General features: G+C 39.5%; 1 protein-coding gene across 1 annotated transcript in view; it reads left to right on the top strand.

Moving 5' to 3' along the window:
* LOC128745709 (uncharacterized) overlaps positions 1-17,926 on the top strand; it is a 37,630-nt gene that overhangs the window by 10,003 nt on the left and 9,701 nt on the right. The window contains exons 3-4 of the mRNA XM_053842788.1: positions 6,761-7,156; positions 7,781-8,005. Coding sequence (XP_053698763.1) covers positions 6,761-7,156; positions 7,781-8,005 — 621 coding nt within the window. The remainder of the gene's footprint in view (positions 1-6,760; positions 7,157-7,780; positions 8,006-17,926) is intronic.

The raw sequence follows: 17,926 nt of genomic DNA, 5'->3' as shown, positions 1-17,926 counted from the left end.
AGAAAAAAATAGATTGTCGCTAATCGAGAAAATCAATTTCCATAATCTGTAATATTTAACATAAGTTACCTTATTGGTTGTGTAGGCACTGAGGAAACTTACTACTGCCGGCGCTTGTTCAGCATCAATACCGTATCCTTAAAAACACAGAATACTGTTAGGAACAATTAATTATTTTATTTTAAGCAATAGTTACGTTCTAATACTTCGTCCAACAAGACACAATTTTCATTTTCAAACTCCATCGTCTTCGCTATCTTGTACACCGCCATATTTTTTTTTTTTTTCATAAAATGAATTGCACACGGACAATTTGTAATGTTCAACATCAATCTGATGTGTGGGGCATATTAAATGCACTGGAAAGAACATATGGTTCAAATTCAAATGAGGTATATATTATTGTTGTATGTTTTCACATATGAGTTTCGATCAATGGGATTTGGTATGTAAATAGATAATGGTTAAAATGAAAAGTAAATAGAATACTTCTGAATTTCATGTGTAGGTCTATTTATTAATTGGATAAGTGACATCATTTGAATTTGACGTGCGGTTGTTTTTTCAGTGTAATGTGTTTGACAGTAGCCAACATCTACTGCCGGCGTGGGTATTATTTGCAAAAATCTGGTTAAGATTTGAAAATACTACCCGTCTGCCAGCATACCGGCTTTGCAGAGTGAAACAGACAGAACGTATAGCGGTGTCATGCTGTTTCATTTACGCAAACGGTTAGATGTTGACTGCAAAAACATGGCTGCCTAGCAGAGCCGTGAATCTAATCGATTAGTCCAGTCGAGCAGTCTAGTCAACTAGTTGAGCAATCGAGCCATCCAGCAGTCAACCAGTGACTGAGACTGAGGTAACTGAGAATACAACCCATTGCTACGAAAGCATGACGTCCTGTCAAGGGGTTTCTAGTAAGGCGTATAAGTGCGTCGTAATCAGAGATTACTTTTGTAATCATTTACGAATTAATTAGGTAATTAATGGTAATCAGTAGAGTAATCAATGGTAATCTTAAGTAATTATTGGTAATCATGATTAATTTATAGTAATCACAAGAGATTGATTAGTGGTAATCAGAGATAATCAGTAAAGTAATCAAAAGTAACTTTTTTCAAAGGTGCGTACCCAAGTAACAATTTCAAGCTGATCAAACGCTTTTATAGCTGATTTTATTCAACCTGTGGCTGATCTATGGTTTAGGTTTAGAAATGAAAACCTTTTTTCGGTTCTTAAACATCTAAATCTGGTGATTTTATCAAGCTTCAGGCTAATTAATAGCTGCTTTCGAAGCTGCAATGAAGCTTAATAGAAACTTTTTTGCACTTTTAAATAGCCAATCTGCGCAATGCTGTCAACTCTATTTTTAGAACGAGAAATAGTTTTGCAATCTACCTATCCAGTCGCTTAATCAACGCTTCATCAACCTTTATGCAGCCAAAAAAAAATCTATTTTTAAATTTAAAAAATGGAACGCGTCATTTTTACTTCGCCGTCAACGCGATATTTTTAGTTTCGAATAACTTTAATTCGTACAAGTAAACTAAGCTAATTAAAAATGCATGTCTTTTTTCCGGGAATTGAACCCGTCATCTTTTGATCCATAAAGCACTCACCGTATGATCCGCCCCATTTGCATCTGCAGAACAGACAGTGAGTATATCTTTACACCTGAAGCCTAGCCCGTCTAGCGGGAAGTAGTCGATAATGTCGATAACTGATAAACTTTTGCTGTCAGCCGAATTGCGAAATTCTATGATCTGACAGAATGTGTGCTGTGAGCCGAAAGAAAACTTGGTAGAAGTTTGTAAAGCCACTTTAACACCCTTAAGCAGACTTAAAGTAGTTTGAAAGCTGTGAGCCTAATGAAAGCTTCCACTCTACATTTTAACACCTTTAAGCAGCCGTAAAACGGTTTGATGTTTATGGCTGTTTAGAAGCAGATTGTTTAGCAGAAAAATCCGTTATTAAGCTTTTTTATCAGCTTTTGGGAGAGAACTGGTTTGAAAAACTTAAAGTAGCTTAAACATCGCTTATTTAAACACCATTTGAGTGCTTACTTTATGCAGCTTTGGTCGCCTTAAACCAACCTGTAAACAGCCATTGCTCTTGCAATTCAGCTACCGTTGTTACTTGGGTAGTAATCATTGCTGTTGAAAACCCCCTGCATCCTGTCAAGCGTCTGTTTTTAGTTACCCATAAGCCTCTTATGACGTCCTGTCAGAGTCCTGGTTTTCGGTACAGACATTATTCGCCATGATTATATAGCATTTCGCTGAATACCATTTTGTTGAACACCACTTCTCGTTTGACCATAACGCGGAATATAGTTTGCAGGAATGGTTCGATCACTTGGACTCAATTTTGATTCATTTGACAGTACCGTGAATTCGGGTGAAATTGAATTTTATAATAAGTACTGTAGTGCTGGTTACACAACAGTATCATGTACATAGTATAGTTTTATTTTAGATAAAACTAATGTAATCGTGAAATTGAAAAATCACAAATAACGGGTGCAATTAATCACGTAGAAATCAAGACGATATTGCTATCAAACCATATGTCGACCACCATACCATATTTGAAAGGGGCGGATAAGCCAACTGTCAAACAGAACGGGTGAGAGTTATTTTTTGCTGGAGCAGCATAGGAAAATGAACTCTCACTCGTTCTGTTTGACAGTTGGCTTATCCGCCCTTTTCAAATGTTAGTCGACATTTGCTCTGACAGCAATGAGCTAGCGTGCAGTATAAAATCTGGCGTAATCGACATAGGCAACATAACATCCTGCATGTAGGCAACAATGTCGCGTATAGTAACTAGCACAAAAATCAGACAGACAGCTCTACATTAGCATGGATGATGCGGCTGCTAAATAAATATGAGCGATAAAAAAGATATTAAGCAAATTTTAGCATCGTATTCGCGATTTTTTGTTTAAACATAGCTATATATATGTGTAAATGTACGATTTACGTATACAATCTCCACCTATCTAGTGAAACAAATAATTTAATTCTCCTCATATACGGGAACTTGACTGTCTCTTTGAATGTGTAGTTGTATTTCGCTATGTAAGCACAAACCGATCTCTTGCACTCTCATGCAACTGCCATATGGATCGTTTGTAAAATTTGTGCGAAGTATTGTCTGTCTTTGCATTCTTTTATGAACCTCCATTCTGCTTTATAGAAAGAAAAAACTTTCGCAGGTGACAGTTCCATTTCGCAGCCATAGCGAACGAGAAATTTATGTTGCCTCAGTTCATGATGTCATCAATCGTTTTATTTTGTAAAAAGTCAAACTAAACAATTTCTATCGCATTATTTTATTTATGGAAACTATCAAAGCACAGCCAGATAATTATAGAACCGAATTAGTTTCATTAAAACTTCCTGCTGCAACGAAATTTGTGGTAACGGCAAAGAGTTTTATCGGGCATGTTGAAAATTGCGTGTCGATCAAAATAGTAAATTTAAAAAAATCAAGCCAGTTACAAGATCAATCTTGATAAAATCCAAGTGACTTTGATTTGTAACTCAATCTTTATATGAATGGGTGCACATTCAGCTTTATGAATCACTAGCTGACCCGACAAACTTCGTATTGCCACAAATTAACCTGTGTTGTACATATATCATGAATCTCGGATGATCTTTGTCACTTCTCGAGTTTTGCAAGCCCCCCAGTGGGCGGCGCTTCCGACGGCGGGTCACCGGCAACACTCGCGACCGGCTCGTCCTGAATGATCTAGTGTTACTATAGATAGTTTTTGTGGTCTTGTTATTGATTAATGTTTTATGGAAGAGTCTCGAATTTCTCGAGTTGGATTAGTTTTTGAGTTTCGCAAAAATTTCTGTTTTATTTGTATGAGAGTCCATATCCCCCTACCACAGGGGTGAGAGGTCTCTAACTATCATAAAATAAATTCATGACTCAAAAATCTCCTACATGCTAAATTTGGTTCCATTTGCTTGATTAGTACTCAAATTATAAGGAAATTTGTATTTCATTTGTATGGGAGCCCACCCTCTTAAAAGGGAAAGGGGTCGTAATACACCACAGAAAAAAAATTCTGCCATCTAAAACTCTCACATGCCAAAGTTGGTTCCATTTGCTTGATTAGTTCTAAAGTTATGAGCAAATTTGTATTTCGTTTGAATGGGAGCCCCCCCCTCCTAAAAAGGTAAGAAGTCCTAATTCATCATGGGAAAAATGGATGCCTCCAAAAACACCCACATGCCAAATATGGTTCCATTTGCTTGATTAGTTCTCGAATTATGAGGAAATTTGTATTTCATTTGTGTAGAAGCCCCCCTTCTTGAAGTGTGGAAGGATCCTAATTCACCGTAGAAAATATTTTTGCCTCCAAAACCCTCCACATGCCGAATTTGGTTCTATTTGCTTGATTAGTTCTCGAGTTATGGGGAAATTTGTATTTCATTTGTATTGGAGCCACCCCTCCTAATGTGGGAAGAGGTCCTAATTCATCACAGAAAAAATTCTTGCCTCCAAAAACACCTACACGCCAAATTTGGTTCCATTTGCTGGATTAGTTCTCGAGTTATGAGGAAATTTGTATTTCGTTTGTATAGGACCCCCCCTCCTAAAGTAAGGAGGGGTCCCAATTCATCATTGAAAAAAAAATTGTCTCCAAAAACACACACATGCCAAATTTGGTTCAATTCGCTTGATTAGTTCTCGAGTTATGAGGAAATTTGTATTTAATTTGTACAGGAGCCCCTCCTCTTAAAGTGGAGAGGGGTCCAAATTCACCATAGAAAATTTTCTTGCTCTCGAAAACCTTCACATGCCAAATTTGGTTGCATTTGCTTGATTAGTTCTCGAGTTATGAGGAAATTTGTATGGAAGTCCCCCCTCTTAAAGGGGAGATGAGTTATAATTCCTCTTATAAAGAGGGGAGGGGTCTCAATTCACCATAGAATAAATTCTTGTCACCAAAAAAAACACCCACATGTCAAATGTTGTTCTATTTGCTTGATTAGTTCTCGAGTTAGGAGGAAATTTGTATTTCATTTGTATAGGAGCGCCCCCTCCTAAAGTGGGGAGAGGTTCTTATTCATCATAGAAAACATTCTTGCCTCCAAAAACACCTACACGCCAAATTTGGTTCCATTTGCTGGATTAGCTCTCGAGTTATAAGGAAATTTGTATTTCGTTTGTATAGGAGCCCCCCCCCCTCTTAAAGTGGGGAGGGGTCCCAATTCATCATAGAAAAAAATTTTGTCTTCAAAAACACACACATGCCAAATTTGGTTCCATTTGCTTGATTAGTTCTCGAGTTATGAGGAAATTGGTATTTCATTTGTACAGGAGCCCCCCCTTTTAAAGTGAGGAGGGGTCCTAATTCAACATAGAAAATTTTCTTGCCCTCGAAAACCTTCACATGCCAAATTTGGTTCCATTTGCTTGATTAGTTCTCGAGTTATGAGGAAATTTGTATGGAAACCCCCCTCTTAAAGGGGAGAGGAGTTATAATTCCCCTTGTAAAGAGGGGAGGGGTCTCAAATTACCCTAGAATAAATTCTTGTCACCGAAAACACCCACATGCCAAATTTGGTTCTATTTGCTTGATTAGTTCTCGAGTTATGCAGAAATTTGTGTTTCATTTGTATGGGAGCCCCCCCTCTTAGTGGGGGGAGGGGTCTCTAACCATCACTAAAACCTTTCCTGGCCCCAAAAACCTCTACATGCAAATTTTCACGCCGATTGGTTCAGTAGTTTTTGATTCTATAAGGAACACAGGACAGACAGACAGACAGACAGACAGACAGACAGACAGACAGAAATCCTTCTTTATAGGTATAGATTATAAACGTAGAATAATGAGTTTTTTACTCATTGGTCCGCGGTGATCAATTTCACCCGACTGATCAATTTCGCCCGAATCGACGGTACCGTCTCAGCCGAGCAAAATTTGACAAAGTGATGTATGGCGCATTTGTAGAACTATAACTATTTATTATCTATAATTTTGCTGAATAAAGTTTTGCTGTATCTTTTGTAGTTACGGCGCTACAATGCTAGTAACTCATTAGTGACTAAGTGAACGTGACAGCCATTCATAACAATAGGCCTAACTTGACAAAGAGAATTATATAAACTTAAGATTCAAGCACGAGTAATTGATTTCTGGGATTTCAAAAGCAGTTTTTATACTCAAAACAAAATATACGTTCATGAACATTTATCATTCTGTTCTTATTAATATATGATTTGTGTGTAAAAGCTGCTTTTGAAATCTCAGGAATCAATAATGCATGTTTAAACCATAACGATTGGTCACGTTTAGTAATTCCTGAATGAAGGACCAAAAGGGAAATGGTCGGGAAACATTACTTATATGTGTCGGGAAATGTTTGAGAATCTCCTTCCTAGAATTAGATATAATGAATCAATGATTAGGTAACTTCCCTCCAAATGCAGAATGATGGCAGAAGAGCCCGCTCATTATCTACCATGTGTAGATAATTTACCGGGTCAAGGTTATCCTTAGGAAGTTGACTACTTCACCACCTAGAAGCAAATTGTTGTCACTCCGAAACTTGCGCAAGATTCAATTATCCAAACGACAACTTTGGAAGCACTTCCTTATGGTAATTTGAATCTCTTTCTGACATGTAGATGGCCAGCGTGTCGTTGCTATAATGATTCGAATCATTGCTAAGCTCAGTCGAGAAGCGAAAAGCTATATTTTTTATTTCTGGCACATGTCTTCCTTTGCTTGCAGATAATTAATCTCGTCGGATCGGCTTCACAGCAAGACATAGAATTATCTGCCCTGTACCGCGATTCGGTTGCTAATTATGGAGATCGCAAGGTACTAGGAATACTGGCTAATCGTTGGGATGAACCTCATCACGTACTCTACAAACGGGAAGCCAAAGCGGCGGATGAGGCAAGTGTCAGCACTACACCGGCTGGACCAACTGACGAACCGGAAATAGACGATGCGATTTACAATGTGCCCGGAAAGGCACTGATCTACATTAGTTCGGCTCCGGTTTTGGCGATCAACAGTACGGATGACGAGTACGTGCTGAACAAACATACCGTCGCCACGTACGATGCACGGGAACGGGAGAGCAAATTGATCGTGACATTCAAGGTGGAGGATACAACGAAGGTAAATATTTTTTAATGATGAAAATTTTGTGTTCAAACTATATTATAACAGATTATTTTTTATGAAATTCGTAAAATTTTAAGAAAATTGTTCCAATATTTTTATTTTTATTGCGTTTTAACTTTTTAACCTCACCAACTTTTCTTATCTTGATCCGTTCTTAAAACAAGTTCATCCCGAAATATAGTTATGTATATTGAAGAGAAATTAGCAGTCATTAACTTCTCGTCGGAGAGCCCATTCCGGAAGCAATTTTTGGGCCCAAAAGCGGGGTTCTGGTTATAGAAATGTATTCACTGCATTCTTCTTGCCAATCTGAATACATCGAATATATTGTCATGAACAGAATTTTTGTTTTAACAACAAACTTTTGAATTTTGAAGAATTGATGACGACTAATTTCACCTTAAAACAATACACATCAAGAAAGTGTTAAACCAAGCCAAATTCTCCGAATAACTATCTCATATAATATAATTTTAACATAATAAAATACTTGATTAAAATAAACAAACACCCAATTTAAATGAAAATATTCCAATTCCAAGCAATGTGACGAGCTGCGAGTTGTTTCTAACACGTGAGAAAAATGATTGATTGTGAATTCCAAATTATCTTTTGCAGCTAACCTTAAAGTTCCGCTTCGAGATGGATTCGGGCTACTGGATAATGCCGAAAGTGGACGTTTTTCTGATCGACACCAAGAGCAAGGATGGAAGTAAGAGTGTTGATACCACGCTAGAAATTGAAGGTGATGCGCCATATGCTCCAGTTGGATTTTCCTACTCCTGTTCCAAACAGTTGGTGTTTCGTAATGGATCCACTGTGCTAACGTTGGAAAACATTCAGGTATGTACCATGATTTGCTTCCTTCAATGACAAACTTGACAACAATTTTGACAGCAATACAAAAAAGATATTTTACCTGAGACGGTGTACATAAACGTTACATTTTGACAATATTTTCGACATTTGTACAGTGATTAATGTTAAAAACCAAGGGCGTGATGGCGCCCGCAGAGTGATCGCCAGAGATGCTGGAGCGGATCATCAAGGGACTCTTTCCGCGCTAAGAGCCCTGAGGCCCTGAGGCGCTAAGGGCCCTGAGGCGCTGAGTCGTCCCACGGCTGACGTTTCAGTTTCTCAGACCATAGCGTAGGATGGTTGTACCACCCTAATAAGTGGATTAACGGTCACCCTAATAGTGTAAAATGATGCGCTATATTTTATTATTTAAATTTCTCAAAAGACACACCCGTTGCAAAATTACGCATATTTTTCGTTATAGCAAATGATCGCGTTTTCAAGGTTTGGTCACGCTGTGCATACTATTTGATTCATATCAGTCAAGTCATAATTCTCGCTTCGTGATTGGTTGGAAGATTCCTTACGATGATCTAAACATATACCACTTTGATATCTGTGCTTGGGAACTAAACCAAAACAAGTGACAGTTTCCTCATTTCAACAAGATGTCTTAGCACCGCGATTAAACCTAGACCATTTTGATGTCCTCGCTTGGAAAGTACGCCAGAAAGACAAAGTCCCCTCGCCAGCAGATTTGTTACGAACGCGATTAAACCTAGTCCAATTTGATGTCTGTGTTAGGGAAGTGTGCCAGATGACACAATTTCGTTGTCCCAATAGATCGCCAATTCTTTACTGCGAGACGATTAAACCTAGGCGAATTTGATATCTGTGTTGGAAAAATGTACTACAGCTGTAGTGTTTGGTTATAATATGACTGTATGAACTATGAATACGCATGCTTACCATTTCATTAGAAGTGTAGTGAAAAGATGTGCTGTTGATAAAACCATGGGTTTGGGGAACCATGGGTAATAAAATAATCTTTAATTTCTGTAAGGTAGCAGGAAAGCAATAGCACAGACAAACAGACATAACACTCGTTTTCCATTCATCGTACCGATGAAACCGTCATTTCAAATTTGGGCTTAGTTGGGAATGTCTCCGTTTTGGTCAAAGTGGCGCTTTTTGACGAAAGAAGGGGAATTTCCCATAAAAAATACTTGCTACTTCGAGGGACACCCATATTGCTATTTGATATTTGGGAATGTCGATCATAGATGGTGCTAGTGTTCAGGCTAAATGTGAGGTACGATAAATTTTGTTGATTTTTCTTCCAAGAGTTATGTCTGTTTGTCTGTGGCAATAGTTTGTGTTCTTGATTTTGTTAAATTGTTTCCAAATGCACATAGAAATAACTTTGAAATCTTTTGAGGATTGAACGTATGCAATGTTACAACTTTGATAAATGTTACATACAACGCATGTAGCATGTATATATGAAGAATCGAATGACTACAAGCATGGATACGTGGTACCATCACTACAAAGAGACTTACGTAGTCCTGCGTCACCTATATATGCGGTCGTGTCTTGTACACAACCTCCCTGATTTAGACGTAGGACTACGTTTTACGGCAAGTTTTGAGATAGGGTGTCATTCCAAAAAATCGAAAAATGCGAGCGTCACGAAAAATGAAAGGTTTTGAGCGCTAATAGCTCAGCGGTTTTCCGATCGATTTTCAATATTCTTACACCAATCGATTGGAAAATCTTCTAAGAATTGACCCAAATAAAGAAAAGTGTGGATTCTTGATGTTGAACTATTGAAAAATTGAAAATAATGAACCTATGTTTTACCAGAATTCTCGCTTCGTGATTGGTTGTTGGAAGTGACGTCATCAAAGTAGCAATGCCTTTTCACGCTTCGGCTTATAATTCCGTCAATTTTCAATAGATTTCGAAGATATTTACACCAATTGATCGGAAAATCGATTGAAAATATTGAAAATACAGAAAACTATTGATTTTGTTTTTGAAATTGAATTTGAAAAATTTTTGTTTTTGAATTGATTTTGAAAATTTGAATTATTTTCATATTTTTGCCTTCCCTCGTCAGTGCTTCCCTAGCACAGATGACAGAAATATATACGATATAAGCTATGGGTTAAGCTTCCTTAGAATTGTATTGAATTTACGCCCTATAGAATCCGATCGAAAATTGTTGAGCTTCAGCTGTTGCTGCTTCCCACGGATAAGGCAACGAAGACATGCAAATTCACCAAGCGAGGTGTAGGAGCTGGAGCACTCGTTTCGCTGCCGTGAAGGAATATCTGGCTGCTGAAGTTCTGGAAGTGGCAGGAAATATGCTGCTCGCGACAACGAAATGATCAGAATTATCGTCACTTGCAGCTGGCCATCCGCACCAACGGTTGAACAAATTGCTATCCCGTGTCACCACTGCTATGAGAAGTGTCTTTCCGAACATCTAAACTGTTTTGTTGCTGCCAAAGAAGACGGAAAAGAAGGCTTAAATTTCCAGCATATCACGTCGAAAAACCGTTCTTTTAAGAACGAAACATATGTTCATGAAGATTTAAGGACTTTTCACTCACTGATTTTAATTCTATTTAATTTAGATTGATCTGATTGTTCGCTTCTTATCAAATAATTTTAACCGATCACCTCTCGCGCTTCTGTTCGCTTGTTGCTGCAGGACGCTGGTTCAGTTGGCCATTCATACAAATCTTTAAATTCGTTCAATTTCCAAAAAATATTGCTTGTTGCAAGTTACCCCGTTTAAGGGGTTACCAGTAACAAATTAGTTAAAAAATTCTACAACAGCCAATATTGATCGCATATTTTTTCTCAATATCTGAAATTGTTCTATGCTAGACCTAATATCTTTGTATTAATTAAATGTCCTCAAATGTACTGCAGATAAGTTTTCGCTTGCACTCATAGTTGAGAACTGTTGCAAGTTACCCCGTTTGACGGTACACCGCTGAAGAGCTACTTGAGTACCGTCTTGCCTAAAAGATTTTTGCAACCGCAAATAGCAGTCGCACAAACTCTTGAGGGGCTACGGGGTGCTACCAGAGACCCATGGCAATGTTTCCCCTTGATATTCGTGCTGAACTCAATCGATTAACATAAACTCATACCGAAGTTCCACGGCTGCTTTTAAGGTTTTTCGGTATAATTTATACTGCCCCTCACTCAAAAGCTCTCTGAAGAATAGAGTTTATGCCACTTGCGGACTAAATTTCGCATCTAAGGTAGTGTTGAATGATTGCACGACTGAATGTAAAGGACGTAATGGATGTAAAGGACGTGGATATGTGCGAAACATTAATCGACGACACATCACCGACTTCTCATCATCTTCAAAATCCGTGAATCGATGACTTATAAGCTCGAAAATTTTCCTTTTTTCATTTGCTGAAATTCATTTGATAGCTTTAAATAAAAGGGTTGAAATGAATATCTAATTTTTTTGTTGTGAAGAGGGTGGTTGCCGTGACGTGACGTACTTTCTCAGGGGGGTGTGATGAATGTGTGACGAAATGTGACAAGGGGGGAGGGGGGTTGATTTTGGTCAAAATTTGCGTGACGTACTAAATGGATGTCGTCTAAGTGCGTTAGTGCAAGTTTATTGCAAGCTGGAGTTATGATAATCAAACAATCGGCCCTTTCAAGGGCCACACAACGATTGAAGAGTTTATTATATTTTCTTGCCCAGTTAATACCATAATACCACAGGTAACGAGGGAAAAGTTGAATTTTTCACCATAGCGGACGACCAACAAATGACGGAAATAAGTTTTCTGGTCACGGGCGACATTTTCTGCGACTTCCAAAACGTCTGCAGGTTGTAAATGCTTTATCAGTGTTCTTTTGTAAGCCGCAGAAAACTTGCGCAAAATTTTCAACTTTTTGAAAACTCGCGCGTACCCCAAGTAACATTTTTGTTGAATAATAGTTTATCAAGTACGTGTTCGACGGGAATTAGCTATACAATAGTTTAATAAGCTATTATACAACAAAAATGTTACTTGGGACCGTCTACCGATTACCCGAGGAAAAGTAGTATTCAACGTAGAAACATCATAAAAATTAGTTTACTGTTTGGTTTAGTTACTGACTTGGTATCGTTTTAATAAAATATATTCAATCAATTCATGGATATAACTCCAAAATCGGTTGAGGATTGAATTTATACAATGTTTCTACTTTGATAAACGTTACGTATACAGCTTGTATACATGAAGACTCGTATTATTACATCATACATGGATACATCCTACTATCGCTACAAAGAGACTTACGTGGTCCTACGTCACCTATGAGGTCGTGTCTTGTGCACAACCCCTCTGATTGTTTATTCTGGCCTTTCGGGACTCAGCCAATCGTGAGTAATCGATTAAAAAAAGGTGTCAAGTTTAAGCAGCCCAATTTTTATCGTACGTAACACTCTTTACAATCAAATGAAACGTTTTCCTCGTTGACACAAGCCTCAATCTCCTCGTCTGACTTGAGTATGTCAATAAAGTAGAATTTTTTTACTGTTTCATAACTTTTTTAAATTCATAGTCTTTGTTCACCTCATACAATCCAGAGATTGATCAATACCTCAACAAATGATTGAAAATTGCACTACACTTGACACAACCGGGCCATCTTAGGTGCCTACTTGAACTGGCTTGAAAAAAAAATCAAGTGTACCAATTATTGGCCATGTAGCCCGGTGACTAAGAGTAACGGAGACATCAAAACGCCGCACAGAGCCTACTGAGGTATACCGTGAAGCTTCATATCTGCACAACACTTAAAATACAAGATGATGCCCTCTCATTTCACTTACACTTTCAGTCGAGCGATAACAATCATCAAGCAGAAGTATCATTCTCTTGCCGGGGTGCATAAGTGATGCTTGAAAATAGTTTTTTTTATCTATCAGCCTACACCGTCGCAATGGTTAATTGACCATTTACACTTCGGCTATTCTGCTTGATCGGTCGGTACAGTGGGAATCACAAAGCATACTGTGATGCAAATAAAGTAACTGAGTGATTGAGTTTTGCATCATCAGAGTACCTCTGCCGATGTGTTTCTTATGAGTATGTGTTACTGTCTAATGACCATTCTACAAATGGAAAGTATATTGCAATGCAAACGTTAAATGATTTTTGAATTAATATTCCATTCAAGTTAACCTAAGTATAAACTCAATTTGGTGGAAAATTCGGGGTAACATTGATCATTGGGAGGTAACATTGATCAGTTCAGGAAAATTGGCAGAGGTTGTTTCTTTCACTTATTTATGCAAATGCATTTGATCAATGTTACCCCGGTGATCAATGTAACTCCGTATTCTATATTTTTGTCATATAAATATAACTTTGCGTTCAATGGACTCTGTATAGACATGTTTAGTCTAATGTGATGAAGCTTCAAACACGCATCACTAATTTTTGAATAGTTTTGCTCAAAACAAAAGATATGTTCACGAAAATTTATGATTGTGTTCTGATAGACGCAAAGATTGAAGTGAAAATAGTTTCATAAACATAATTATTATTTTGAGCTTAAAAACTGCTTTTGACATCCCAGAAATCAATAACGCGTCTTTGAACCTCAATATCGCAAGCTTCTGCATTCTGCATTTTTCATTAGATGCGACTACAACTAAAAATATGGTTATTTGCATTCAAGCACGCGTCGCCGTAACCAAAAATGATTGAAAACACAATGCTGCCTAGCTGCATGCAGTTTCTCTTCCACCATACAAAATGTACATGACAGAAAGTGCGCATAAAAGCATAATTTTTCACACGTCCCGGTAGACATGCCAGATGAGTGTTACATAGCAGGTTGTTACCACCAGTTTTCTGGTACCATATCATCTTTTAAGTGTAGTTAGATGAAGCGCGGGCGATAGTTGCATGTGCAACAACATTTGCAAAACCAGGCGAAATTTATAAATAGTCCATGAAAAATGTAGTACGTCCGCGAAGACAAAAAGACTCCAGTTCGCGCAGCATTGAAAGCATAAAAAGGCAGTTTACAATAAAAACCCTGGTAGCGTACGTCATGTCATGTTGAATGTTGTATGCACGCCACATGTAGCGTGGTAACAATGCGAGTTTAAAAACGATGGCGTTTGTTGATTATTGAATTTAATTGTCAGATGCCGCAAAGCAAGTGACTCAGAGTTTCAACTCAACCAAAAAAAATGCACAGCAGACTGAGCCATGAATGCTCGGGTGGAAATCACCGCGAATTCTACCGAAGGTAGAGACACGAATTCCATTAGTGGTTATGTTGATCCCGCTACGCTCGCGAAATGATGATCATTGGGTCAGATTAGTGCTAGGCGGTGGGTGAAAATAAATATGATGTTACGACATACACATAATTTGCACGTGATGAATTCGGTGAGCTTTATTTCTCTTGTACTATACCTGTATCAACTTTCATAAGGCATTGAAGTTTTTCGAGATCCATTCATTCGAATTGAATGGAACGGTGTGATTATTAGATAGTACTCATGAACTTGTCTTACAAACAATTGAATGCTTGCTGGGTTTATAAAATTAAATTCTAATTTTTGTCATTATCACGAAATAATGAATTTTCCCATGATTGAAATAACAATGCTATGAAATTAATATTGTAATAAAAAATGTTAATAAAAAAATTAATTTATTAAGGTACTGTCGGGTGAAGATAGGACCAGAGATGCGATATGGGTTGGATTTACTAAAAAAAAATAACATTTTGTTCTACAACAATTAAGTTCTACAGGAGCAAAGTTATGAAAAACAGAACGATTATAACGAAAAATCTGTTTTTATTTATTTCACCGATAGCTTATGCGTTATCGCAGTACAAGGTGCTGTAAAATATTCTGTAGACATTACGTAATATCACTGTCATTAAGGTTTAACACATTTAACATGGTGGGTGGTTTTACCCCGGCGGGCGTTGTTACCCCGTCTACCCTTATGTATTTTCAAACATAAACAATAGTAATAAAATCGCGAGTCTTAGGCCGGGTACCCATTAAAGGGCGAACACGATATTATTGTAGCCCCTACAGCTGGTCATAACTTTTTTCTACTGGGTTGAAACTGATCATGTTTGGCATATTTGGTTTCTCTATAAAAAGTGTTGATTATATACTGTGAATTTCGTAATTGTGCATTTTGTTACGGCCAAGATGGAAGCGAGTCGCTCTGCTACGAACCAGATTTTTACCATCCGGCAGATCTTACAGAAATGTTCGGAGTACAGTATGTCAACATACGACATACAACAACATACGATACAGTTGATCGAGACCAGATATGGCACATAATGCACGAACACGGTTTTCTGGTTAAGCTGACTCAACTGATCAGAACTACAGAGACCAAGAACCGGGGCAAACAAACTCGTCGACCACTTCAAAAGTATCTCCATCTATCACCACCGCAGAACCAACAACCGAAGGGCTACATCGCTCTACCAGCCGCCATATACTGTGTTTTGGTAGAATTTATGATAAGCTCTATCCTCGCAGCTTCCTTCTTAAGATGCGTGCATGCTTCTTCCACAGCTCTACGGTTAACACCGATGATATCGATGTCGTCTGCAAACGCTGAGAGCATATGAGATTTCGTGATGATACTACCGCTTCTCTGCACGCCTGCCCTTCGATTAGCACCTTCCAATACAATGTGAAACAGCAAGTTCTATAGTCCGTCACCTTGCTTCAAACCATCTAACGTCACAAACGAGTCCCATGTCTCACCCGCTATCCTGACGCCTGATTTTGAACCATCATGAGCATCAACCTAGTCAGTTTTGTTGGAAAACCATGTTTAAGTATAATCTGCCACAGCTCATTTCGTTTCACTGAATCGTACGCCACCTTGTGGTCTCTAAACGAATGATGGGCCTGCAAGTTGAATTCTCGGAATTTATCAACCATTTGTTGTAAGGTGGACATTTGGTCCGCCGTGGAGCTTACTTACTTACTTAATTGGCCTAACGTCTTATGACAAGGCCTGCGCAGTATAATTTCTCCATCTGTTTCGGTCCATGGCAACTGATCTCCAGTTCCGCGGGCACCCGGTGCTCACCAGATCTCGCTCCACCTGGTCTTGCCACCTCGCTCGATGTGCCCCTCTTCGTCTTGTTCCTATAGGATTTGATGCGAAAACCATTTTTGCAGGATAGTTGTCCGGCATTCTAGCAACATGTCCTGCCCAACGTATCCGTCCAGCTTTAACCACTTTCTGAATACTTGGTTCGCCGTAGAGACGCGCGAGCTCGTGGTTCATTCTTCGCCTCCATACACCGTTCTCTTGCACTCCGCCAAAGATGGTTCTTAGCACCCGCCGTTCGAAAACTCCGAGTGCTCGTAGGTCCTCTTCTATCAATGTCCACGTTTCGTGCCCGTAGAGGACAACCGGTCTAATTAGCGTTTTGTACAGTGTGCACTTTATACGGGGGCTCAAATTGTTCGACCGCAAGTGTTTGTGGAGTCCGTAGTAGGCCCGACTTCCGCTGATAATACGTCTTTTAATCTCACGGCTGGTATTGTTGTCCTCTGTTGCCAGCGAGCCAAGGTATACGAACTCGTCGACTACCTCGAACTCATCCCCGTCGATTACCACGGTGCTGCCCAAGCGAGCCCTGTCGCGCTCGGTCCCGCCCGCCAGCATATACTTCGTTTTAGACGTATTTATCTGCAATCCAATCTTCTTTGCTTCGCGTTTCAGTCTGGTGTACTGATCTTCCACCGCCTCAAATGTTCTGCTGACAGCGTCCACGTCGTCAGCAAAGCAGATAAATTGACTGGATTTATTGAAGATCGTGCCCCGCATTTCGATCGCCGCTCGCCTTATAACACCTTCAAGCGCAATGTTGAATAGCAGGCAGGAAAGACCATCTCCTTGTCGAAGTCCCCTGCGAGTTTCGAATGGGTCCGACAATCCACCCGAGATTCTCACACAGCACTGGATCCCATCCATCGTAGCCATGATAAGTCTAGTAAGCTTACCCGGAAAGCCGTTTTCGTCCAAAATTTTCCATAGCTCTTGTCGGTTTACGCTATCATATGCGGCTTTGAAATCGATGAACAGGTGGTGCGTGGGGACTCGGAATTCGCGGCACTTCTGGAGGATCTGCCGCAGGGTGAAGATTTGGTCTGTTGTAGACCGACCCTCCGTGAAGCCGGCCTGATAACTTCCCACAAATCTATTGGCTATTGGCAATAGTCGACGAAAGAGGACTTGGGACATCACTTTGTAGGCGGCATTCAGGATAGTGATGGCTCGGTAGTTCTCACAATCCAACTTATCACCTTTCTTGTAGATAGGGCAGATAACCCCGTCTTTCCACTCCTCCGTTAGTCGTTCCGTATCCCAAATCTTGACAATCAATTGATGCAGACAGCCGGCCAACTAGTCCGGGCCCATTTTAATAAGTTCCGCTCCAATGCCATCCTTTCCCGCTGCTTTGTTGTTCTTCAGCCGCTGGATGGCTTCTTTAACTTCCCTTATCGATGGGGGTGGCACATCTTCGTCGCTTGCTGCGCCAATGTGGTCACTTCCTCCGCTATCATGGTCTTTCGCCTGCACGCCATTCAAGTGTTCATCGTAGTGTTGCTTCCACCTTTCGATCACCGCACGGTCATCAGTCAAGATACCTCCATCTTTATCTCTGCACATTTCGGCCCGCGGCACGAAGCCTTTGCGAGATTCGTTGAGTCTCTGATAGAACTTCCGTGTGTCGTGAAAGCGGTACAGCTGTTCGAGTTCTTCGCACTCCTTCTCCTCTTGGTGGCGCTTCTTTTCCTTGAAGAGTCGGGTTTGCTGCCTCCGCTTCTGTTTGTATCGCTCCACATTCTGACGGGTGGCTCTACGCAGCATTTGTACCAGCGCTGCGTTCTTCTCATCCAATATCTGCTGGCAT

This window comes from Sabethes cyaneus, chromosome 1, assembly GCF_943734655.1.
Source record: "Sabethes cyaneus chromosome 1, idSabCyanKW18_F2, whole genome shotgun sequence".
Classification (NCBI taxonomy): Eukaryota; Metazoa; Arthropoda; class Insecta; order Diptera; family Culicidae; genus Sabethes; species Sabethes cyaneus.
Note: the sequence above shows the minus strand (reverse complement) of the source record. Positions and strands in the feature narration are given on the sequence as shown.